General features: G+C 43.3%; 1 protein-coding gene across 1 annotated transcript in view; it reads right to left on the reverse strand.

Annotated features, from left to right (window-relative positions):
• The window catches only part of LOC112222240 (plexin-D1-like), a 118,275-nt gene that overhangs the window by 13,735 nt on the left and 79,302 nt on the right, over positions 1–25,238 (reverse strand). The window contains exons 20-31 of the mRNA XM_042304015.1: positions 25,055–25,169; positions 24,465–24,572; positions 14,409–14,521; positions 10,894–10,998; positions 9,088–9,218; positions 6,570–6,768; positions 6,208–6,354; positions 5,784–5,940; positions 3,376–3,479; positions 2,544–2,607; positions 1,510–1,544; positions 469–573 (exon numbers count right to left, since the gene is read on the reverse strand). Of these exons, the coding sequence (XP_042159949.1) occupies positions 469–573; positions 1,510–1,544; positions 2,544–2,607; positions 3,376–3,479; positions 5,784–5,940; positions 6,208–6,354; positions 6,570–6,768; positions 9,088–9,218; positions 10,894–10,998; positions 14,409–14,521; positions 24,465–24,572; positions 25,055–25,169 (1,383 nt within the window). The remainder of the gene's footprint in view (positions 1–468; positions 574–1,509; positions 1,545–2,543; positions 2,608–3,375; positions 3,480–5,783; positions 5,941–6,207; positions 6,355–6,569; positions 6,769–9,087; positions 9,219–10,893; positions 10,999–14,408; positions 14,522–24,464; positions 24,573–25,054; positions 25,170–25,238) is intronic.

Raw genomic sequence — 25,238 nt, forward strand, 5'->3', positions numbered from 1 at the left:
TTAAGAACATTTTTTTCCCCCCACCTTGTCAGCTCAGGGATTCGATCTTGCAACCTTCAGTTACAAGTCTAACGCTCTAACCACTAGGCTACCTGCCGCCCCATATCACTGTAAATAGAACTGATGATGGATTGATTGCCAACGATGATGGAATGATGCCTCTGCTTTAGCCAACTACTTGAGTTGTGACTGTCATGCCAAACTGTTAAGGATCACAATCGTACTAGTTTGGGAATCATGATGATGATCTTATAAATAACTTGTATTTTTGCATTTAAGCCTCACTTTTGGATCTGTGTGGGTCTCCATCTCTCTAAGTATGCTCATAATTGACATGATAAGCAGTTGGTTAGCTGAAGCAGTAACAGATGGGCATCCAGGAAAGGCTGGCACGGCTTTCTGTCACTGTTCTGGTTGTACACTGTGGCTCATTCAAGATGGCTGCCACACTGTGGGTTGTGTGCTTACCTTGGTGGAGAGGAGGCGGGTTAGGTAGATCTCAGGGAGGACCTTCTTACGATGACTCTGTCTGTGGGACTTCTTATTCTCAAACGGCTCATCATGAGGCAAGACCTAGAAGGGCGGGGGCAGAGGTTAGAGGTCAGGGTACAAAAACATCCAATCAGCATGGTGGGGATATAACCTAAATCTAAATAGGAATCTACTACGGAGGTGTGACTAACATTTGACAGGGAGATGAAATGAAAACAAGTGTTCTTGTATGAGAGTTTCAGTTAATACTTTGACCATTTCAAAATGTTTTCACTCACTTCTAAGTACTGAACACCACCCAGGAACGACAGTGGGGATTTATGAGGTCTGACTAACATGATGTCACTTTATGAAATGCTGCAACGGACATTGCAACATTTTGGAAGTTTCTCTGATTGCTGTACAGTAAACCAGTATGAGGTGTCTAACATGCTCCTACAGGACAGGGGTGTGGAGGTGGAGGAGAAAGAAAGGACAATGTTGGTTTCACTCTACTGAGCCAATCTAGGCCAGCACACCATAATATGTGCTACATCAACAAATAACTGCTCAAGAAATGACTAAAGCTATTCTCTCAGTGATATGTATGCCAGAGAACTCATTTTTTCGAACTGAAAGTTAGCATATCTGAGTCTGAGTTTTTTCAATGGCTTATGTGGTATTAGTGCTGTCATGTTCTTTCCTACATGCATGCGCTCACACACACTCTTATGAAAGTGTGTAGTTAATGATTTATTGCTCAGGCGATCCCTGTGTCTGTCTGCGTTAAACTGAGCTCTCTCTGAGACCAATGGGGCTGATGACAGACTGAATGGGGTTAATAGAGGTGAATGACAAAGCTCTCTGTCCGTGTGTGTGCTTGTGTGTGTGTGTGTGCTTGTGTGTGTGTGTGTGTGTGTGTGTGTGTGTGTGTGTGTGTGTGTGTGTGTGTGTGCTTGTGTGTGTGTGTGTGTGTGTGTGTGTGTGTGTGTGTGTGTGTGTGTGTGTGTGTGTGTGTGTGTGTGTGTGTGTACTTACCAAATGGACATATTTCTCTGTGTCCAAGTCTTTGGCTGCAGAGGGAGAGAAAAAAACAGAACAAAACAATGAGAGAAGGAGAGAGTGAGAGAGAGAATGAAAGAAGACCGGAGGGGAGACAAGTAATAGACAGAAAAAAAGGAAGCACTCATGAAGAGACAGAGGTTTATGGAAATCAAAGAGAGAGTATAATTAGAGAGCGATGAAAAAAAAAGAAAAGATTATGAGTGAAAGAATGAGAGAGAAAAGCTGAAAAGAAACAGAGAGAGGCAGACAGAGTCTGTGATTGGTGCTGGAGCCAGTGTAATGAGTTTATAATGCTCACGCTTCGTCAGACCAGAGGTTCACTCTCTCCCTGGTTTACACACACGCACGTGTGAGCACACACAAACACAGCCCAATAGTGGCTGTGCTCTCATTACTCCAGGCCTAGTATTGGCAGGACAGGCCGGTTTTAGCTAATCACAGAGAGGGGGAAAGGTGTTTTACATTAGTCAAGGTGTACTACAAATCCATTAGGCCTGGCCTTTGAGCTGCTGGCCCAGTTTGGACCACTTTAGCCTGTCTCTGGCCCAGTATGAATTAGAGGAGAGGCCCTAATCATTGGGATGGACAGAGCAGTCTGTCAGAACCGAAGTCCTGTTCTGGATGAGGTTAGCAGACCCTCCCAAACTGAACCGGAACGTTGACGGCCCAGCAGAGGAGTCAACTGTTCATGCTTATGGTTACTGATATAAACCATGCTGTTGAAAAGTCTAAATCCACTGTGTGTGTGTGTGCCTGTGTATCAGTGTGTGTGTGTGCATGCTTGTGTGTATGATTAAGTTAGTGTGTTTATGTGGATACAGCATGTTTGTGGTTTGAAATGAATGTATGTCTGTGGTTTGGTGTGTGTGTGTATATATATGTGTCTAATGTGCTCAAGATGAGATGAGTGTATGCGGTTTTACCTTAATAAAGTATGTGTATATGTTTTTTTAAGCATGTAGGGGTGTGTGACAAGGTGACAGAGTGTGTGTGTGTGTGAGACCTACCTCTCCCCAGGGTGTTGTCTCTCTTGTCTTTCATGCTCATGGCGAATGACGCCCCCTCTGGGATCTGGAGGTGGGGTTAGAGGTCACAGGGTCAGGGGTGAGAGACATGGGGCACAAGAACTGGATCATTAACCGCTGCCTCAGGGTGTGTGTGTGTGTGTGTGTGTGTGTGTGTGTGTGTGTGTGTGTGTGTGTGTGTGTGTGTGTGTGTGAGAGAGTTTGAGTGTTTGTGCGTGTGTGTTTTGGGGCGGGGGGCTCAGTAAAGTCAACACAGTGAAATGGTTTGAACAGCATTGCCAGTGAACTGAAACTGTTAGTACATGCTGTGCCTCGCTGCCTTCCCAGCACTGACTAAGCAAAGCACTTAACAGCACAGGTAACAGGGCAAATGTTAGGGGTCACTGCCCAGCTGTTTACACACACACATACACACTGAAATACTCTGACACATACCAAACATACCAAGACAATAGAAAGTGCAAAGACACAGATACTCACAGACAATGACACACTGCATGTGTATGATCAGACAGACAAACTGCACATAGACTAACACACACACAGTCACCCACACATAAAATTAATGTGGCACCCATTGAGCAGTCAAGATGTCAACATTTACAGTGACTTCTCACCCTCACCTCTCTTTCACACGCACGCACACACACACACACACACACACACACACACACACACACACACACACACACACACACACACACACACACACACACACACACACACACACACACACACACACACACACACACACACACACACACACACACACACACACACACACAGGGTGTGTATGATGGGAGCAGATCCTTGCCTGGTAATGTGTGACTGTGTTGAGTTTCTTCCTGCCATCCTCCATCACAGAGGTGTTATCCAGGTCCTGGAGGATCCTGCTGTTACTACCAGAAGCAAACCACTCTGCAGGAGAGGAGGAGGGGGAGGCAATACATGTAATGAATGTTTAAATGCATTTAGCTTTCTACTGTACTGTACTAGTTTCATGTCAAGGACTAGAGTCACCTGAGCCATGAACTGTTCACTCTGTTACCATCTGGAAAATGTTATCAGAGCATCAGGTCTTGGACCAACAGGCTCTGAGACAGCTTCTACCACCAGGCCATCAGACTGCTGAACAGCTAACCCTATCTGTTGCCCTGCACCTATTTTCACCTCAGAGACAATCTGCACATTAGAGACTATTTTCACCTCAGAGACAATCTGCACATTAGAGACTATTTTCACCTCAAAGACAATCTGCACCTTAGAGACTATTTTCACCTCAGAGACCATCTGCACATTAGAGACTATTTTCACCTCAGAGACAATCTGCACCTTAGAGACTATTTTCACCTCAGAGACAATCTGCACATTAGAGACTATTTTCACCTTAGAGAGAATCTGCACATTAGAGACTATTTTCACCTTAGAGAGAATCTGCACATTAGAGACTATTTTCACCTCAGAGACTTTTAACCGATGCACCGACTCTCCACAATTCCAACCACCCCACCCCGCCCCCCCCCCAACACACACACACACGCACACACGCACACACACACACAGCTGTTCTATTATATACTATGTATTTAACTGCATGACCAAGACACTAGCCACTTTATGTTTTTAAATACTGTCATACTTGACATAGCACATTCATTATATATCCTATTGTTCATTATCTATACTGTAAACCCTATTGTTCATTATCTATACTGTAAACCCTATTGTTCATTATCTATACTGTAAACCCTATTGTTCATTATCTATACTGTAAACCCTATTGTTCATTATCTATACTGTAAACCCTACTGTTCATTATCTATACTGTAAACCCTATTGTTCATTATCTATACTGTATACCCTATTGTTCATTATCTATACTGTATATCCTACTGTTCATTATCTATACTGTAAACCCTATTGTTCATTATCTATACTGTAAACCCTATTGTTCATTATCTATACTGTATACCCTATTGTTCATTATCTATACTGTATATCCTATTGTTCATTATCTATACTGTAAACCCTATTGTTCATTATCTATACTGTATACCCTATTGTTCATTATCTATACTGTATACCCTATTGTTCATTATCTATACTGTATATCCTATTGTTCATTATCTATACTGTAAACCCTATTGTTCATTATCTATACTGTAAACCCTATTGTTCATTATCTATACTGTATGCCCTATTGTTCATTATCTATACTGTATACCCTATTGTTCATTATCTATACTGTATACCCTATTGTTCATTATCAATACTGTATATCCTATTGTTCATTATCTATACTGTAAACCCTATTGTTCATTATCTATACTGTAAACCCTATTGTTCATTATCTATGCTGTAAACCCTATTGTTCATTATCTATACTGTATATCCTATTGTCCATGATCTATACTGTATATCCTATTGTTCATTATCTATACTGTAAACCCTATTGTTCATTATCTATACTGTATACCCTATTGTTCATTATCTATACTGTATTGTCTATACATTATTGTTCTATCTATACTGTATGCCCTATTGTTCATTATCTATACTGTATACCCTATTGTTCATTATCTATACTGTATGCCCTATTGTTCATTATCTATACTGTATGCCCTATTGTTCATTATCTATACTGTATGCCCTATTGTTCATTATCTATACTGTATACCCTATTGTTCATTATCTATACTGTATGCCCTATTGTTCATTATCTACACTGTATGCCCTATTGTTCCCTATTATTATCTATACATACTATTGTTCATTATCTACACTGTATGCCCTATTGTTCATTATCTACACTGTATGCCCTATTGTTCATTATCTATACTGTATACCCTATTGTTCATTATCTATACTGTATGCCCTATTGTTCATTATCTACACTGTATGCCCTATTGTTCATTATCTATACTGTAAACCCTATTGTTCATTATCTATACTGTATGCCCTATTGTTCATTATCTATACTGTATGCCCTATTGTGTACACATCAGTTTACTTGTTATTGATATTGTACTGCAATGTTGAGGGAGCTAGCACACAAGTATTTCGCTGCACCTTTTATACCTGCTGTAAACTGTGTATGTGAGGAATACAATTTCATTTGATGTTAGTTAAGCTACGAAGTAATAATTGGTCAAATAGCTCCTTTGCATGGCATTACTTCCACAACTGGGGAGTTGAAGGTGAAATGAAAGTGACTTTTCTCACCCAGGTCTACGTCCTCTGCCCGGGGCCACTGGGAGAAGGGCAGGTTCTTATAGAAGGCCTCTAGAATCTTCTCCTTCACCTGACAGATGGTGTCTGTGTTCACAACCTTCACGGCCAGAGAGTCCATACCACATCCCTGGAACGATACGTTGATGTTCTGGACACACAGAGAGAGGGAGGCAGTGAATGTCAACGTCAACTTCTTTTACTTCAGATGTTTGATTATTCCTGTTGATTGATTAAGCTGGTTCATTATTCCCATTGAGTGATTAAGCTGGTTCATTATTCCCGTTGAGTGATTAAGCTACACATAGTTGAGATATTGTAAACTCTATCATACGATGGACATATGATATATGCACATAGCAAGAGGTGAACCAATCAGTGGGCAGTATATGACGTGCGTTGTTGTGTGGTGACTGACCTGTGGCTTGGCCTCAACGTTCTCTCTGAGCAGCCACTCCTCGTTCAGTGTGTACCGGGCCTTCCCTGTGATGGCATCTATAGAACCCTTGTTGATCTGCTGCTTGATGGCACACAGTAGCAGGAAGAAGGGCTCGCCCACGGTCTCCTGCAGAAAACACAGTAACAAGTTGATAACATAACATTAACATTGAGACTGTTTGTCAGTAAAAGGCCCAGACTGTAACCAACTGGACAGGGAATACTCGTGACTGGATACAAAAACGTTTGACGGGAGTCTCGTTCTATTGTCATTACGTTACGTTCTATTGTCTCACTCCTTCTCTTTTCACAACTTCCTCCCTGCCTCCCTCCCTCCCTCACCTTGAGGTAGCTGTACATGCAGATGGACATCCAGTTGGTGAGCATCTTCTCCACCACAGACTCTGTCCGTCGCAGCATCAGCTTGGGGTTCTTGGCGGCCGAGGCATCGATCAGATCCACCAGCAGATCCTTCATAATGCTGGTGTAGTACTCCAGCTTACCATGGAGGGCGATAGTGAGCAGGGATGCTAGGCTACACCTGGGGACACACAGAAAAACATGTGTGTGAGCACAGAGTAAAGAGACATATACGATTCACACAACATGATTTAGTCCCCACACCTGAGAATACATTGAGTTACGTGTATGTTCTGAGATGTCCCAGAGGATGGAGGGGGTGAAACAGTAAAGGTAGATGGGAGATTCCCATAACAAAGAACCACTCATTTAAAAAATTTTTTAACTATGCAAGTCAGTAATTAAGAACAAATTATTTTTTTCAATGACGGCCTAGGAACTGCCTTGTTCAGGCAGAACGGCAGATTTTTACATTGTCAGCTCTGGGATTTAATCTAGCAACCTTTCAGTTACTAGTCCGACACTCTAACCACTAGGCTACCTGCCGCCCCAGGAGACCAGGCAGGGGAAACATTAAAGCCACACCACTGCTGTGGTGCTCAGCCTGGAGAGGAAACAGTGAAAGGGTCTGGCCTCCAGAATCAATATGAGGAACCTCCAGAACAACTGTCTATTTTTAGACTGATACACTATATGCTGAGGTGTTGTTGTATGAAGCTGGCAAACAGGTGGCAGGTAGCCTGGCGTGTAGGAGCGTTGGGCCAGTAACCCGAAAGGTTGCTGGATTGAATCCCTGATCTGAGAAGGTAAAAATCTGTTGTTCTGCCGCTGAGCAAGGCAGTTGTTCCCCAGGTGCCGATGAAGTGGATGTCAATTAAGGCAGCCCCCCACACTTCTTTGATTCAGAGGGGTTGGGTTAAATGCAGAAGACACAGTTGAATGCATTCAGTTGTACAACTGACTAGGTATCCCCCTTTCACCATATGGTACACATAAACATTTTGAACTGGAAAGAAGTGGATAGACACTCAGGGGCCAGTTTATTAGGTACACCCATCTCGTACCAGTTCAGACCTCCCTTTGCTTCCAGGACAGGCTGAAATATTTTGGGCATGAAAAGGCTGCTCAATTTGTATCAAGGGATCAAACGTGTGCCAGGAAAACATTCCCTACAACATTACAACACTGCCACCAGCCTGTACCATTGACAGGATGGGGCCATGGACTCACCAATCCAATTTGATTAGTCACATGCGCTGAATACAACAGGTGTAGACCTTACAGTGAAATGCTTACTTACGAGCCCCTAACCAACAGTACAGTTTGAAAAAATACTGATAAGAATAAGAGAAAAGTAACAAGTAATTAAAGAGCAGCAGTAAAAAAAATAACAATATATACAGGGGGGTGCCGATACAGAGTCAATGTGCGGGGGTTAGTTGAGGTGGTACGTACATGTAGGTAGAGTTAATTCAAGTGACTATGCATAGATGACAACAGAGAGTGGCAATGGTGTGGAGAGGGGAGGGGATTGCAAATAGTCTCTGCCACCAGCATAACACAACAGGAACCGGGATTCGTTGGACCAGGCAATGTTTTTCCACTCCTCCATTGTCCAGGGTTGATGATCGCGTGCCCACTGGAGCTGCTTCTTCATGTATATTGCTGATAGGAGTGGAACCCAGTGTTGTCATCTGCTGCAACAGCCCATCCATGACAAAAACCGACGACTTGTACGTTCCGAGATGCCATTCTGCACACCAGTTATTTACCTGTTTGTGGCCCGCCTGTTAGCTTGCACCATTCTCCTTCGACCTCTCATCAACAAGCTGTTTTCTCCCACAGGACTGCCGCTGACTGGACGTGTTTTGTTTGTCATTCTAGGTAAACCCTAAACACGGTTGTGCGTGAAAAGCCTAGGAGGCTGACATACTGGAACCTGACATACTGGAACCGTTGCGCCTGGCACTGGCGATCATACCACGCTCAAAGTCACTCGTTTTGCCCATTCTAACATTCACTCAAACAGTAACTGAATGCCTCGACGCCTGCTTTACATAGTAAGACATGACCACATGACTCACTGTCTTTAGGAGCAAACCATTTTTGTGAACAGGGTGGTGTACCTACTAAACTGGCCACTATTATATTTTACCTTTATTTAACTAGGCAAGTCAGTTAAGAAACAAATCCTATTTTCAATGGCGGCCTAGGAACAGTGGGTTAACTGCCTTGTTCAGAGGCAGAACGACAGATTTTTACCTTGTCAGCTCAGGGATTTCTAACCACTAGGCTACCTGCCGCCCAAGTGTATAGGATAATCAGTCGTCACCCTTTTCCTAAACCTAATCCTCTTAACCTGCTACATGAATTATCCTAACCTGCTGCGTATGTTCTACTAACATGCTACAAAATTCAAATATGACAAAAACCATAATCAGTTGTATAGTAGTCAGTCACGGTACTTTGGGTTTGAAGTACAAATTGGTGTCATGGTTACCTGTCGCGTATTGCAAAGTCCTTCTGTTGCTCCAGTGCATGAACAAAGGTAACCAGGAAGTGCTTGTTGTTGAGAAGAGTTGAGAAGAGAGTGATTCCCTCCTCCATGTTAGGCTTGGCTGTGTTAGAGGGCTGGGGGAGGAGAGAGAGAGAGAGAGAGAGAGAGAGAGAGAGAGAGAGAGAGAGAGAGAGAGAAAGAGAGAAAGAGAGAAAGAGAGAAAGAGAGAAAGAGAGAGAGAGAGAGAGAGAGAGAGAGTTGGAAAGGATAGAGAAAAGAGAGAGTTATGTGTATAGAACCAATCAGGGCCCAGTTCACCAAAAGCATTATAAGGCTAAGTCATCGTTCGTTAGAAACTTTGTAGGCGCATCGTTACATCTCCAAGCTGTTTCCCAAAAACATCGTTATTAATGTTTCCCTTGAAAACCCTCATAATCTAACACCTGCCACTCGAACATCTAAGTACATCGATAAATGCTTTTTTGCCCTACCACGGCACTTTATACACAGAAGATTTCCGCTAAACATAAAATCACATTGGTTATCTGCCTCTTTGGAACCACCGATAACTTCCGAACAAAGTTGACTACAAATACAAAGTTGCCAATGTCCTTGCAATTGATTAAAACAGCAGCGTTGCCTTTCTTTCGATCCTATCAGTATCAACACATGCCTCAACAACGCACTTAGCGAACGTTATCTCTGCATGGTGTTTTGGGAAACCTATGTTACATTTTTGGCAGTTGCAGGAAAGATGCATCGTTAAAACACGTTATAAGGAAACCGGGCGCTGTTCAATCAGACTCCTCGCTAATCCAAATCCACCTCATACCAGAGTATGACCACTAAAATTCATTATCGCTTTCCACCGGCTTTCTCATAACATCATCACATTCCCCAGGTGCTTTCTAGTACTGTCTTCTAAACACTCCTAGCCTAGTTAATGCAGATGTATCCTGTCTAACGGTGCACCTAAGCAGTGCTCTGATGAAGTCTTCCCTCTGGACTGCAGCCATATGCTCCTGTTTCCACAGTGACAGAAGGAGAGCAGGGCTGTCCATTAAGATAAATGGCCGCCTGTGAGATTTGGACGCCGTGACCTGGAAAACACTTCCCGGGAAAATAATGAGGATCTGAAACCCTTTTTCACCTCTAGACAGGCTCCCCTGGCTGTCGACCCAAAACCATGCATTGTTGCAATAGTAGAGCTCACACACACACACACACACACACACACACACACACACACACACACACACACACACACACACACACACACACACACACACACACACACACACACACACACACACACACACACACACACACACACACACACACACACACACACACACGTCGGAATGGTTATGGTAGAATGAGTGCTGTGCCATCATCATCATGGAGACGGTGGGAAGTGTGTCAACAACCTGCCAGTGTTTGGGTGGGCTGGGATAGTGTTTGACAACGTAAAAACTCTCTGAATCATAAGGACTGGCAGCTGGTGAATGGGCATTAGAATGCAATGCATACACACGTCTGCACAGTTAGACACATACACGCATGCACGCACACACCCATCCATGCACACACACACACACTCATTAAGGCACGCACGCAAGCACATACACATGGTTGTGCTTTCCTTCTACAGTTACTCCTAATCAACAGCCTCACCGTGGAGACTTTATCATCTTCAGTGTGACCCAGTTGTGAATCAAAGGAACGAGGAAGTAGAGGAATAGAATGGAGGCGCTCCAGGTAGAGGAGAGCAGAATGGATATGGAACACTTCAGGGGGTTAACTCTATACCTGCCAGTCTTGCAGAAGGGGGTGTGTCTCAGGGAGGGCTCGTGGACCGAGGGCGTCGTTCTCATAGACGGGCTGGACCAGACTCCTCTCATAGTCCGAACACATCTGAGGTAAACATACAGAGAGACAGAACCATTACATCGCGAGACGTATTTAGAGACAAACAGAGAAAGGGCCGGACACATCGACCATTGCTCTCAGGGTCAGAGCCAACAGAGTCAAATAATTAAATGAGCTGTCCCACGCACACATACACAGACTCAGCAAGGTGAGTGTGTGCATGTGTGTGTTTCAGTGTGTGTCAATGGGATAGAGGTATGAGACTGTGGTTTGCCCTTGTCTTGTGGCAGTTAATTGAACAGTATTGTGTTGCTGTATGTTTTTGGTCTCTGTAAACCTGTGGAGACAGTAACCTACTGAGGTAACGATGCAAGTGTTTATCCTGCATCAGTGTATGTGTGAGTGTGTGTGTGTGTGTGAGTGTGTGTGTGTGTGTGAGTGTGTGTGAGTGTGTGTGTGTGTGTGACTAGTGAAGTAACAACATAAGGTACTATGTTCCATCATAGCAGCTTTTCAACAGTATACCAGCTCTTTCCTTCACATCTAAAAAACACACTGTCCACCTCGACAAACGTATGCAGTTCTATCTGCGAACAAGTGTGTGTGCATACAATAGACTGTGTGGGTGTTTGCAAGAGTCTGTGCTGATACTGTATGTGCATTGCTGTGTTTCAATACGGATGGTTGTACTAAAGAATGTGCATGCGAACTAAAGTGTGTGGGTGGGTTCACAAGTGTGTGCCAGTGTGTGTGTAGCTCTGTGTAGGGTATGTTTTTTTGTGCGAGTGCCCAGCATTGTTCCTTGTCCTTGAAACTTCCAACTAGCTCTCACACTCTCACATCAGAATTAGACGTTCATCCATGTTTCTCGAAAGTCCAATTTCTAAGTCGTTGCAAACGTCAAATTACACATTTCGAAGAGTTTAAGGTTAGGTTTAGCCATTAACTCCTCCAAATGTTTAAGTTAAGGCATCAATGCTGAATGCTTAAGGTAAGGGTTAAAGTTGGATTTGAACTTGATTTGAACTTGCAACCTTTGGAATCAGAGGCAGGTGCTTATGCTCATCCGCCATCACCACCCACAACACCCTAGCAAAACCTAAATCCACTTGAAGGTAACAGTGCTCACTGTTGCCCCTAGTGGCTGGTCTCCACTTCAACTCCCGACGTCCTCAGACATGGATGAACGCCGAATACGGACTTGTATCACGGGTGACCTGGCTGGAAACGTCATGCTTGTGGCTGGAAACGTCATGCTTGTGGTTTGAAACTTCATGCTTGTGGCTGGAAACGTCATGCTTGTGGTTTGAAACGTCATGCTTGTGGCTGGAAACGTCATGCTTGTGGTTGGAAACGTCATTCTTGTGGCTTGAAACGTTATGCTTGTGGCTGGAAACGTCATGCTTGTGGTTTGAAACGTCATGCTTGTGGCTGGAAACGTCATGCTTGTGGCTGGAAACGTCATGCTTGTGGCTGGAAACGTCATGCTTGTGGCTGGAAACGTCATGCTTGTGGTTTGAAACTTCAAGCTTGTGGCTGGAAACGTCATGCTTGTGGTTTGAAACGTCATACTTGTGGTTTGAAACTTCATGCTTGTGGCTGGAAACGTCATGCTTGTGGTTTGAAACATCATGCTTGTGGTTGGAAACGCCATGCTTGTGGCTGGAAACATGCTTGTGGCTGGAAACGTCATGCTTGTGGTTTGAAACGTCATGCTTGTGGTTTGAAACTTCATGCTTGTGGCTGGAAACGTCATGCTTGTGGTTTGAAACGTCATGCTTGTGGTTTGAAACTTCATGCTTGTGGCTGGAAACGTCATGCTAGTGGTTTGAAACATCATGCTTGTGGTTTGAAACGTCATGCTTGTGGTTTGAAACTTCATGCTTGTGGCTGGAAACGTCATGCTTGTGGTTTGAAACGTCATGCTTGTGGCTGGAAACGTCATGCTTGTGGTTTGAAACATCATGCTTGTGGTTTGAAACGTCATGCTTGTGGTTTGAAACTTCATGCTTGTGGCTGGAAACGTCATGCTTGTGGTTTGAAACATCATGCTTGTGGTTTGAAACTTCATGCTTGTGGCTGGAAACGTCATGCTTGTGGTTTGAAACGTCATGCTTGTGGCTGGAAACGTCATGCTTGTGGCTGGAAACTTCATGCCCGTTGTTTGAATACAAAACACACTGTTATGTCTGTCTGTATCTCTGTCTGTCTGTGGAAACACACAGAGGCATAGACAGAACATCTACACCTGTCCAACAGGATGGATCAGAGAGGAGAATATTTTTACCTCCAACAAATATATGTTCTTCTTAAGGGACTTAAACCACACCATGGTTGTCAAGTTTTGGGACGGTAATAACTGGGATACATGAAGACCTTTTCAATGTAAACTGTAAAAAAAATATTTGGATGGAAAATCTCTCTCTAATGGTTGTAGTAAGGTGATACCCACCTTGGGGAAGAAGAGGTGTGTGTGTGTGATTAACTGACTCACCTTGGGGAAGAAGAGGTGTGTGTGTGTGTGATTAACTGACTCACCTTGGGGAAGAAGAGGTGTGTGTGTGTGTGATTAACTGACTCACATTGGGGAAGAAGAGGTGTGTGTGTGTGATTAACTGACTCACCTTGGGGAAGAAGAGGTGTGTGTGTGTGTGATTAACTGACTCACCTTGGGGAAGAAGAGGTGTGTGTGTGTGTGATTAACTGACTCACCTTGGGGAAGAAGAGGTGTGTGTTTGTGTGTGTGATTAACTGACTCACCTTGGGGAAGAAGAGGTGTGTGTGTGTGTGATTAACTGACTCACCTTGGGGAAGAAGAGGTGTGTGTGTGTGTGATTAACTGACTCACCTTGGGGGAAGAAGACGTGTGTGTTTGTGTGTGTGATTAACTGACTCACCTTGGGGGAAGAAGAGGTGTGTGTGTGTGTTAACTGTGTGTGTGTGTGTGTGTGATTAACTGACTGTGTGTGTGTGTGTGTGTGTGTGTGTGTGTGTGTGTGTGTGTGTGTGTGTGTGTGTGTGTGTGTGTGATTAACTGACTCACCTGGGGGAAGAAGAGGTGTGTGTGTGTGTGTGTGTGTGTGTGTGTGTGTGTGTGTGTGTGTGTGTGTGTGTGTGTGTGTGTGTGTGTGTGTGTGTGTGATTAACTGACTCACCTTGGGGGAAGAAGAGGTATGTGTGTGTGATTAACTGACTCACCTTGGGGGAAGAAGAGGTGTGTGTGTGTGATTAACTGACTCACCTTGGGGGAAAAAGAGGTGTGTGTGTGTGATTAACTGACTCACCTTGGGGAAGAATAGGTGTGTGTGTGATTAACTGACTCACCTTGGGGAAAAAGAGGTGTGTGTGTGTGTGATTAACTGACTCACCTTGGGGAAGAAGAGGTGTGTGTGTGTGTGATTAACTGACTCACCTTGGGGGAAGAAGAGGTGTGTGTGTGTGATTAACTGACTCACCTTGGGGAAGAAAGTGCGTGTGACAAACTGTTTGTACTCCAGGAAGGGGATTCCCTGGCTGCGGTTCAGCTCCTTGGTCAGGTCTGTCATGTCTGTCTGTAGCTCTGCAAAGCCTGGAAGGACACCAGAGGGTCACAGGACATTAAGTTACATACAGTTTAGAACACCTAAGACAACTCTCAGTCTCATCCCAGAACACAGGCCCAAAACTATGTATAAATGGTTTCGAGAGCGCCACTTTCTGCTCCATAGCCGTTGCTAAGTGATAATTAACATTTCCGTGTTGTGCTGTTTATTTGTGATAGTTTTCTAAAACTGATGTCCAGTGAAAGCAGATACGCAATTTATTGACACTACAACACAGTAAAGACTTAGATACAGTGCCTTGCAAAAGTATTCATCCCCTTTGGCCTTTTTCTTATTTTGTTGCATTACAACCTGTAATTTAAATGTATTTTTATTTGGATTTCATGTAATGGACATACACCAAATAGGTGAAATGAAATGTAAAAAATTAAAAGAAATTAAAAATTGGAAAAGTGTGCATATATATTCACCCCCATTGTTATGAAGCCCCTAAATAAGATCTGGTGCAACCAATTACCTTCAGAAGTCACATAATTAGTTAAATAAAGTCCACCTGTGGGCAATCTAAGTGTCACATGATCTGTCACATGATCTCAGTATATATACACCTGTTCTGAAAGGCCCCAGAGTCTGCACCACCATAAAGCAAGGGGCACCACCAAGCAAGCGGCACCATGAAGACCAAGGAGCGCTCCAAACAGGTCAGGGACAAATTTGTGGAGAAGTACAGATCAGGGTTGGGTTGTAAAAAAATATCAGAAACTTTGAACATCCCATGGAGCACCATTAAATCCATTATTAAAAAATGGAAAGAATATCGCACCACAACAAGTCTGCCAAGAGAGGGCCGCCCACCAAAACTCATGGACCAGACAATGAGGGCATTAATCAGAGAGGCAACAAAGAGACCAAAGATAACCCTGAAGGAGCTGCAAAGCTCCACAGTGGAGATTGGAGTATCTGTCCATAGGACCACTTAAAGCTGTACACTCCACAGAGCTGGGCTTTACGGAAGAGTGGCCAGAAAAAAGCCATTGCTTGGGCAGATATTGCTTGGGAAAATATCCCAGTGGCTAGATGTGCCAAGCTTATAAAGACATACCCCAAGAGACTTGCAGCTGTAATTGCTGTAAAAAGTATTGACTTTGAGGGGGTGAATAGTTATGCACGCTCAAGTTTTCCGTTTTTTTTGTGTTATTTCTTGTTTGTTTCACAATAAAAAAATATTTTGCATCTTCAAAGTGGTAGGCATGTTGTGTAAATCAAATGATACAGACCCCCCAAAAATCAATTTTAATTCCAAGTTGTAAGGCAACAAAATATTAAAAATTCTAAGGGGGGTGAATACTTTTGCAAGCCACTGTAGGCCTAATAAAAAACGTCAAATGGTAGGCTAACCGCGTCTCTCTTGCTCTCTGTCTGGATCGATCTGAATTTTTGTTGGTGTCCATTTTGAAAGTGCTGAATGAATAGGCCTACCTTGTTGCAGCTCGTTTAAAAGTAGAGCTACTTAGAGAGTGTTAATCATATAAGAACAAACATTATGAATTTACTGAACATAAATGTAATAATGTTTGTGTATAGTTCAAAAGTCAAAACTCATGTTGGTTTTCGTTATTATTATCCTTATTGAAGGACAATGAAGTTCTTATAGACTTACACAAATCCACAAGGAGTCAGTAGAAACCACATTTGTTTAAGCAAGCCAGCAATATCAACTATGGTTTTAAAAAGTCATGAGTCTGAATTAACTGTTTAGCTGCCAGACGAGGCTCCGCTGATAGCCAGGTGTAGCGGTGGTAAGGATTCACTCCATGGAGCTGAAAGGAAAGCTCCGCTGTTGGGACAGCTTTATGTAGGCCCTAACAATTTGTGGGCACTGTTTGGCACCGTTACAGTGCAATTAATGTATTGTTAATGTAGTGTTGTGCAGTGGCTATGCTGGCATGCATCTAAACATTTTTGGGGAGTTTGCAAACCAAGATTTACATGCTAAAATCGCCACTGATCCTAGAGTAGAATTTTGTACTCACTTGAAAACAATAATGCAATTATTCATTGCATTGTATGTTGTAGGCTAGTCTAGGTAGGATAATTGTATTGTCCCTAAACAAGATCAATAAGGGAGCTTTTTGAGCTCAGTGTTTCATGTCTTCACTGTTCTTTCTTGCACAATGGATTCTTGTGGATTCATATTGAAAATGTATGCAGATTTGAATGCTTTTATATGTGATATGATTACTAGTTAGCCTATTGCAGATCTGGACAAATGTGACTCGTTTCAGGAAACTAGGCATTTGAACGTAAACTTTTTTTAATGCATTTTTTTTGGCAGAAATGCATTCTGGAACATGTGAACTTTCATGTTCCTTAATAACAAACTTGTATGCCAACTGTAGATCAAAATAAAATTGTTATATTACGAGCCTAGTTGGTTTAACCAGAGAAAAAGCCAGCAACCTTCCCGCTAGTCATGATTGTCTGAGATAATGAGTGGGCTGGACATGCCAAGAGATGGGTTCGGATTGGTCTGTCATATAGCACGCATCTGTCTATTTGAACTGGTCAGTATGTGTAGGTAATCCTGTCTAACGTGGCTTTAAAAATAAAATAAATATTTATATGTATATATATATCGCGTAGTAGAACTGCATAAGTGTTGCTCTCCACTTTCTGGAGGACCGAGTTTTGAAATCAGTTTAATTAGAGTATGATAGCTAAGGTGATGGAGAAAACTCCTGCCTTCGGATTACATCATCAAACTAAGGGCAACGATGGCATCCGTGACAGGGAGTAGCATCCATCCATGATGTATACGGGTAAGAAAGTCCAGCTAGCTACATTTTCAGATATTACACGTTTCTAATTTTGACACAAAGTTGTTTCCATTTCAAGTTAAAGTGTATTGTTAGCCAGCTAGCTAATGTTAGCTGGCTGGCTCGCTAGCTAACATTACATGTATGATCTTATTATTCATATCTCAGTGCCATTTGCTTTGCTAGCTAACATTGAACAAACATTGAACCTGGTTGGTTAGCTACCTGCAGATTCATGTTGGGATTATTGTTCATTGTTTACCAAGCTTGCAAAAGACTCCACTATGCAAGTAACCATTTCAAAGGAATGTCACTGCGACAACTGTTGATAGACGTAGCTGGTAAATGGCTATCTACTCTGATTTCAGAGCCCTCTCGTTTAAGTCTGCCAGAGCGCAGAATAACGAATGCTCAACATCTGTTGAATATGTCCGGTGTCAGTAAACATTGGCAAAAAAGCGTAGATTGTTGCCAGCAGCACAGTTGCAGTCACCTTGGATAACATAAAAATTGCCGAACCAGCTCTGCTGGGGCAAGTAAAATAGTCAGTGAGCTGTTCTCTCATTTGTGTCTGGAAGTAGCTAGCAAGCTAGCCAAAGTTAACCAGTTAGCTTGGGTTCTTTACTGCTGTTGTTAGGACAGAATGCTCGGGTCAACCCTTAAAGAGATCGGTGGGGCTAAGGCTTAAGAGGGTGTAAATGATGCTGAATGGGTGCAGACAAAGAAGATCTCTCCAGTAGGTACCAAAACATTCAAAGGTAATTTTCTCAAAAGTCAGGTTACAAGTTTATCAACTTTCAAAGCAGAATTACTTTTCCATTGTGCCTCAAATGCAGTGTATGATGTACCATTTTGTAACTCTGTGTCTCTGCTTTTGTCCAATGTAAAAAACACAATTTCAAATGACTGAATCAAGGCGGCCGGTCACCAATGATCCACCTACCACTATTCACTATGAATGGTGTATAGAGGGCAGGATAGACAGTTAGACTGGTAGACTATATTGTACTGTGGTATGGTATAGTAAACGTTAGCATGTGGAAAAGCGTAGTGCATAAGGGAAGTACCAAAACATCTTGATATATATGGGAGGCGCATGTAAGCAGATGAGGACAATTTGCTAGGATTGTCACGGATACTCCCTATCCGGCGCTTTAGGTCACCAGGCTGCTCATTATTACGCACACCTGTGACCATCGTTACACACACCAGCGCCTCATCAAACTCACCTGGACTTCATCACCTTCCTGATTATCTTCTCTATATCTGTAACTCCCTTTGGTTCCTTCCCCAGGAGTTCTTGTTTCTGTTCCAGTGTTCATGTCTGTACGGGCGCAGTGCACGCTGACACGGTCGACAGGTGCAAGGTGTTTCCTCCGACACATTGGTGTGGCTGGCTTTCAGGTTAAGTGAGTAGTGTGTCAAGAAGCAGTGCGGCTTGGCGGGGTCGTGTTTTGGAGGATGCACTGCAGCGATGGGACAAGACTAACTACCAATTGGATACCACAAAATTGTGGAGAAAAAGAGGTAAAAGTAACGACAAAAAGAAATAAATGTCTGTACGCTACCCGTGTTTCTTGTTTAGTTCTATGTTCATTATTAGTTATTATTAGTTATTAAATACACTCCCTGAACTTGCTTCCCGACTCCCAGCGTTCATGTTACAAGGAAGGAATAAATTATATAGTAAAACCTGCAAAAGAGCAAATGTAAACCAGGGAAAAGACGCACTACCCTCCCCTGTGCCCAATAAAAAAAACACAACCCTCCCCAAAGCAAAAAAACAAGTTAGACAACCCTCCTCTAGTTTGGACCACCCACCCCAGCAAATTTCGAACTGTCCCTAATCACTCCTACACATACCAAACTCTTCTCATTCATCTAGATGGATGGTCCCTGCAATATGTCAATCTCTCCACTGCCACCTTAGTACATTACATTTACTTTTTAGTTATTTCGCAGACATTCTTATTCAGAGGGACTTATAGTAGCAAGTGCATACATTTTTTAAAACTTTTTCGGAATGGGAATCGAACCCCACAACCCTAGCGTTGCAATTTCCCTTCTTCCCCTCCCCTCTCCCCTCTTCCCTTCTCTCCTCCCTCCTGTTCTGCCCTTCTCAAACCCATCCCTCGCCCCTTACACACTTACCCTGGTCTCACCCACACAACTGTCTGTGTCCTCCAACAAACCTCCCCTCCTCCCACACATCTCTCCACAGACACATCCCTGACTCATGGCCATCTTCCTCCCTCCTTTCCCCTCTCCCTCCATTTCTGTTTCTCTATTCATCCCTATTTATCTATGCTCAGACATTCTGTGGCCTTCAGACTGGCCCTCCTTCGTTTCCCCCTCCTCTCCCCTTCTTCTCCCCTCTCCCTCCTCTCCTCCCTCCTCTCCTCACCCCTCTCCCTTCCTCCTCTCTCCTCATCTCCCCCTCCTCTGACACTCCCACCGTTTCGCCCCTTTGGGGTATACATTACCGAAGCCGTGTGTCACCACCATGTTTGTGTGTAGGTGTGTGTGTGAGTGAGTGAGTGATCAGTACTCAGTCTGTGTGTTTTGTGAGTCACACTTACTAAGCATAAACCTCTCAACTGCTGCCATCACATGTACACACACACACAAAAGCCCTATCTCTAGGTGATGGTCCATGTTTTCTGTCTTCCCTCATGTAGCCTTGGCCAGGTTGGGCTGTTATGGTGACCGTATTATAACCACACAGGCAGTCACGAGTCATGACCGCAGTCAAATTCCATGTGACCATTTAGTCACGATAACTAGGCTTATTCAAGCTCTGATACTGCTGATGGTCATTAGTAACCTACCAAACATGCTAACTGCCTGGTACTCAGCGCTCTATTGTCCCTCTAATCACTCTGACATCAATGCAAATGTTTTCAAAATCTAATCAAACACTTCATGAGAGCCAATCAGCTTTCAATAGGCTAGGCCGACTATATTTATTTCTCAACTTCCCTAATATGAATCACATTTCTTCGCTTTACAGCAGGAGTATAGCCTACCTGATTGCCATAAAAATTATCCACGGGAAAAGTGTCCTCCATTCGCTATTTATGTATTTTTCCCCCTGCCCCTGTTCCTAGACAGGTGCATGATAATGGTCCATTCCAAATCAAAACTAATTTTACACACATATTATTTACCATATGTAAAGACAAGATTAAATTAAGAATAGTCTGATGGGTGACAATATTAGCCTCTCCCTTATGAATGATGTATTTTCACTTGTGAATGATGCCCAGCGTGTGCAGAAAGGCAAGACACAGTGCATCCCCTTTTTTAGCAACTTTTTAAAATCACAGTCACCCACCTCATGTAGCCTAGCCCATAGGCCTGTATGTTGATAAGGTTTGTATCACACCTCATGTAGCCTAGCCCATAGGCCTGTATGTTGATAAGGTTTGTATCACACCTCATGTGGCCTAGCCCATAGGCCTGTATGTTGATAAGGTTTGTATCACACCTCATGTGGCCTAGCCCATAGGCCTGTATGTTGATAAGGTTTGTATCACACCTCACGTAGCCTAGCCCATAGGCCTGTATGTTGATAAGGTTTGTATCACACCTCATGTAGCCTAGCCCATAGGCCTGTATGTTGATAAGGTTTGTATCACACCTCATGTAGCCTAGCCCATAGGCCTGTATGTTGATAAGGTTTGTATCACACCTCATGTAGCCTAGCCCATAGGCCTGTATGTTGATAAGGTTTGTATCACACCTCATGTGGCCTAGCCCATAGGCCTGTATGTTGATAAGGTTTGTATCACACCTCATGAAGCCTAGCCCATAGGCCTGTATGTTGATAAGGTTTGTATCACACCTCACGTAGCCTAGCCCATAGGCCTGTATGTTGATAAGGTTTGTATCACACCTCATGTGGCCTAGCCCATAGGCCTGTATGTTGATAAGGTTTGTATCACACCTCATGTAGCCTAGCCCATAGGCCTGTATGTTGATAAGGTTTGTATCACACCTCACGTAGCCTAGCCCATAGGCCTGTATGTTGATAAGGTTTGTATCACACCTCATGTGGCCTAGCCCATAGGCCTGTATGTTGATAAGGTTTGTATCACAACTAAACTGGGAAAATATCTTCTTAAAATTAAGCAAATGAATCCGCTTAACAACCAATGTAGAGCCTAACTGGCATACATTGCATTCGGAAAGTATTCAGACCCCTTGACTTTTTCCACATTTTGTTACGTTACAGCATTATTCTAAAATTGATTAATTTGTTTTGCTCCCTCTTCAATCTATACACAATACCCCATAATGACAAAGCAAAAACAGGTTTTTAGCATTTTTTGCAAATCAAAAATGTAATATGACATTTACATAAGTATTCAGACCCTTTACTCCGAACTTTGTTGAAGCACCTTTGGCCGCGATTACAGCCTTCAGTCTTCTTTGGTATGACGCTACAAGCTTGGCACACCTGTATTTGTGGAGTTTATCCCATTGTTCTCTGCAAAACCTCTTAAGCTCTGCCAGGTTGGAAGGGGAGCGTCGCTGCACAGCTATTTTCAGGTCTCTCCAGAGATGTTCGATCGGGTTCAGGCTCTGGATGGGCCACTCAAGGACATTCAGAGACTTGTCCCAAAGCCACTCCTGCGTTGTCTTGGCTGTATGCTTAGGGTCGTTGTCCTGATGGAAGGTGAACCTTGGCCCCAGTCTGAGGTCCTGTGTAGGTTTTCATCAAGGATCTCTCTGTACCTTGCTCCATTCATCTTTCCCTTGATCCGGACTAGTCTCCCAGTCCCTCCTTAAACCTCCTTATGGCATGATGCTGCCACCACCCTGCTTCACCGTAGGGATGCTGCCAGGTTTCCTCCATACGTGACGCTTGGCATTCAAGTCAAAGAGTTCTATCTTGGTTTCATCAGACCAGAGAATCTTGTTTCTCATGGTCTGAGATTCCTTTAGGTGCCTTTTGACAACTTCAAGCGGGATGTCATGTGCCTTTTACTGAGGAGTGGCTTCCGTCTGGCCACTCTACCATAAAGGCCTGATTAGTGGAGTGCCTCAACACAATCCTGTCTCTGAGCTCTACGGATTGATTTTTGCTCTGACATGCACTGTCAACTGTGGGACCTTATATAGACAGGTGTGAGCCTTTCCAAATCATGCCCAATCAATTGAATTTACCACAGGTGGACTCCAATCAAGTTGTAGAAACATCTAAAAACCTGTTTTCACTTTGTCATTATGGGGTATTGTGTGTAGATTGATGAGAATTTTTTTTATTTAATACATTTTAGAATAAGGCTGTTAACGTAACAAAATGTGGAAAAGGTCAAGGGGCCTGAATACTTTACTCACTGTACATAGGTGGCGCGTGAGTTTCAAGTTTGGGGAAGATCATTTTCACCATAAAAATGCACATTTATACTAAAGCATTACATGAATAATTGCATTCACAGTCACTTTTGAGAATGATGTTTTCCTGCTAATTAATTGCATTTTGGAACATTCGAGCTTATAGCCTGCTGAACATTGCTGCGCTTCTAATGCGAAGAATTGGCCTAATAGTTTATCAATATGTTAAGCTAAACGTTCTGATCTGTTGCATCAGCCTGATGGGTTTTGAAAGTTTTTTTGATGCTAGTGGTTGTATTAATTTGGTAGCTTTCGCATCCCACAACTGTCCCAGACTATGTTTGGAATATTTCTTTCTTGGACAGAATAGGTCGACGTTTGCACAATGGGAGATATTAGATTGACATAGGCTAGTGCTTTTGCTGTTCGTTAGGCCTTCTCATCTTGTTGGCTGACGAAAGTAAACGTGGACAGTTCTTCTAACATTTTCAATATGCGCCTTGGAATTCGATAAGAAGGATGCGCGCAGTTGCGTCCCAGATGTGTCTGTCTTCACTTGTAGCCTACTTCGGAGCTGAGATGCCTGTGAGAAGGACCTGATCACGTGACGGCATTGGCTAATAAGAATTTAGATATCTGAGAGAGCCACGTGAGTGAGAGGTGCTTAAGAGCACGGCAACTGGCAGTGGGAAGAAGGGAATTATAACTATTATATTCATCCCAAGGGCAACGGCTGGCCGCAAAAGGCATGGATTTTTTTAGGGGCCATGAAGGGGGATGCCACAGGGAAATTTGAGGCCTGATGAGAACATTATCAAGTGCTTTTCAAATTGTGAATGAGAGACTGATGAAGTGTGTGCAGCCTGCGCAAGAAACAAAGCAGAGCTCCGGCCTTTCATGCTGCTTTTTTCAAATCATCATTAGAGTCGCATTTATGCAGGCCCAAAAAAAATTTGAATTCAAAACATACAGCTCAATGTTTGTATCACAACTAAAATTGCATAAATAACTCTAAATTATGCATATAGCGGGACCTGTTTTTTTGTTAATCACTCAACACAGAATAGCCACAAGTGCACACTCCCTCTGAAATAATTTTGAGAAAATATCCTTTCTATTTTATTCAGCTATGTTCAATTGCATATAAAATAATATAAAATTATGCAACGGAATTCTTAGCAAATATTGTCTGCTAAATGAACTAATGTGTTCTACAGCCATATGGCATAGCCAAATCAGGGCCTAACATAAGGACAACTCAGAGTATGCTATTCTGTTCTTCTGAAATGTAGTCTTCTGTGACTACATTTCCTTCATATCATATTTCTTTAGACCCATCTAAAATAAGTCATGGATTTATTGTGAAGGGGTAGGCTATATTACATGGATTTATTAGACTTTTAAAAAAATGTTCCAAAGGTCTGCATCAGGGCTTGTAGGCTGTGCGTGGAAGCCAAGAGATGCTAAATGTGTTTATGTTAATTAACGGTCAATTACCATGAGACCGGCAGTTATTTACTTGATAATCTCCGGCTGACAAACTTTCATGACTGCCACAGCCCCAGGAACATCAGAGAACATGAGAGAGAATTCAATGGAGCTCTAATAACATGGCTAAGTGTAGGGAGACCTGCTGGTAGCATTACGGATCACACACTCCTGCCTTTTCAACTCAGTACAAGTGCATGTGAGCGTGTGTGTGTGTGTGTGTGTGAGCGTGTGTGTGAGCGTGTGTGTGAGCGTGTGTGTGTGCATGCGTATGAGTGTGTGTGTGTGTGCATGTGTGAGTGAGTGTGTGTGTGTGGTACTGCACCTTTGCGGATCTCATCTCTGATCTGGGACTCCATCTCCTCCATCTGCAGCAGAGTCTTCTGCCAGTAGCGCTCCGCCCTCCGGCTCTTAGTACAGTACACCACAAGAGCTGAGAGAGAGAGAGAGAGAGACAAAGAGAGAGAGAGCGAGAGACAGACAGAGACAGAGAGAGAAAAGGGGAATGATGGAAAGTATGAGGGAGAGAAACAGAGAGAAGACATAAGAGTCATTAAATAGATGTCTTTGAAGCCATATCCTGTTATCACAGGTTGACATGTTGTAATGAATCAGGACATACTCCATTTGTAAAAGCTCCATACATACACAACTTCTGGAAAGAAATGAAAACACACACTTGTCGGAGACACACACACACCCAGACACACATAATAAAAACAGCCACACACAGACATACAACCGCATGAGAATTAACACAAACACACACACACACAACAGTGGTGTCTTTGTGCTGTGTAGACAGGGGGAGACCCTGACTCCGGAGATCCTTTTATCTCCCTGACATGGAGCATCCGTCGCCAAGGCAGCCAAGCATCCAACACCCCCGGTGGCGACACAAGGCCAAACACTTACCCACAGTGCACAGCAGCAGCAGCACGCAGCACACCACGATGGACACCACAATGGCCAGCTCACTACCTCCCAGCTGCACCTTGGCTATGATCCTCTCGAAGTTACCCACCCGCACCTAGAGAGGGCAAGGGATGGGAGAGAGAGGGGCGAAGACGGAGGGATGAGGAGAGAGGAAATAGGGAAT

This window comes from Oncorhynchus tshawytscha, linkage group LG22 (genome assembly GCF_018296145.1).
Source record: "Oncorhynchus tshawytscha isolate Ot180627B linkage group LG22, Otsh_v2.0, whole genome shotgun sequence".
Classification (NCBI taxonomy): domain Eukaryota; kingdom Metazoa; phylum Chordata; class Actinopteri; order Salmoniformes; family Salmonidae; genus Oncorhynchus; species Oncorhynchus tshawytscha.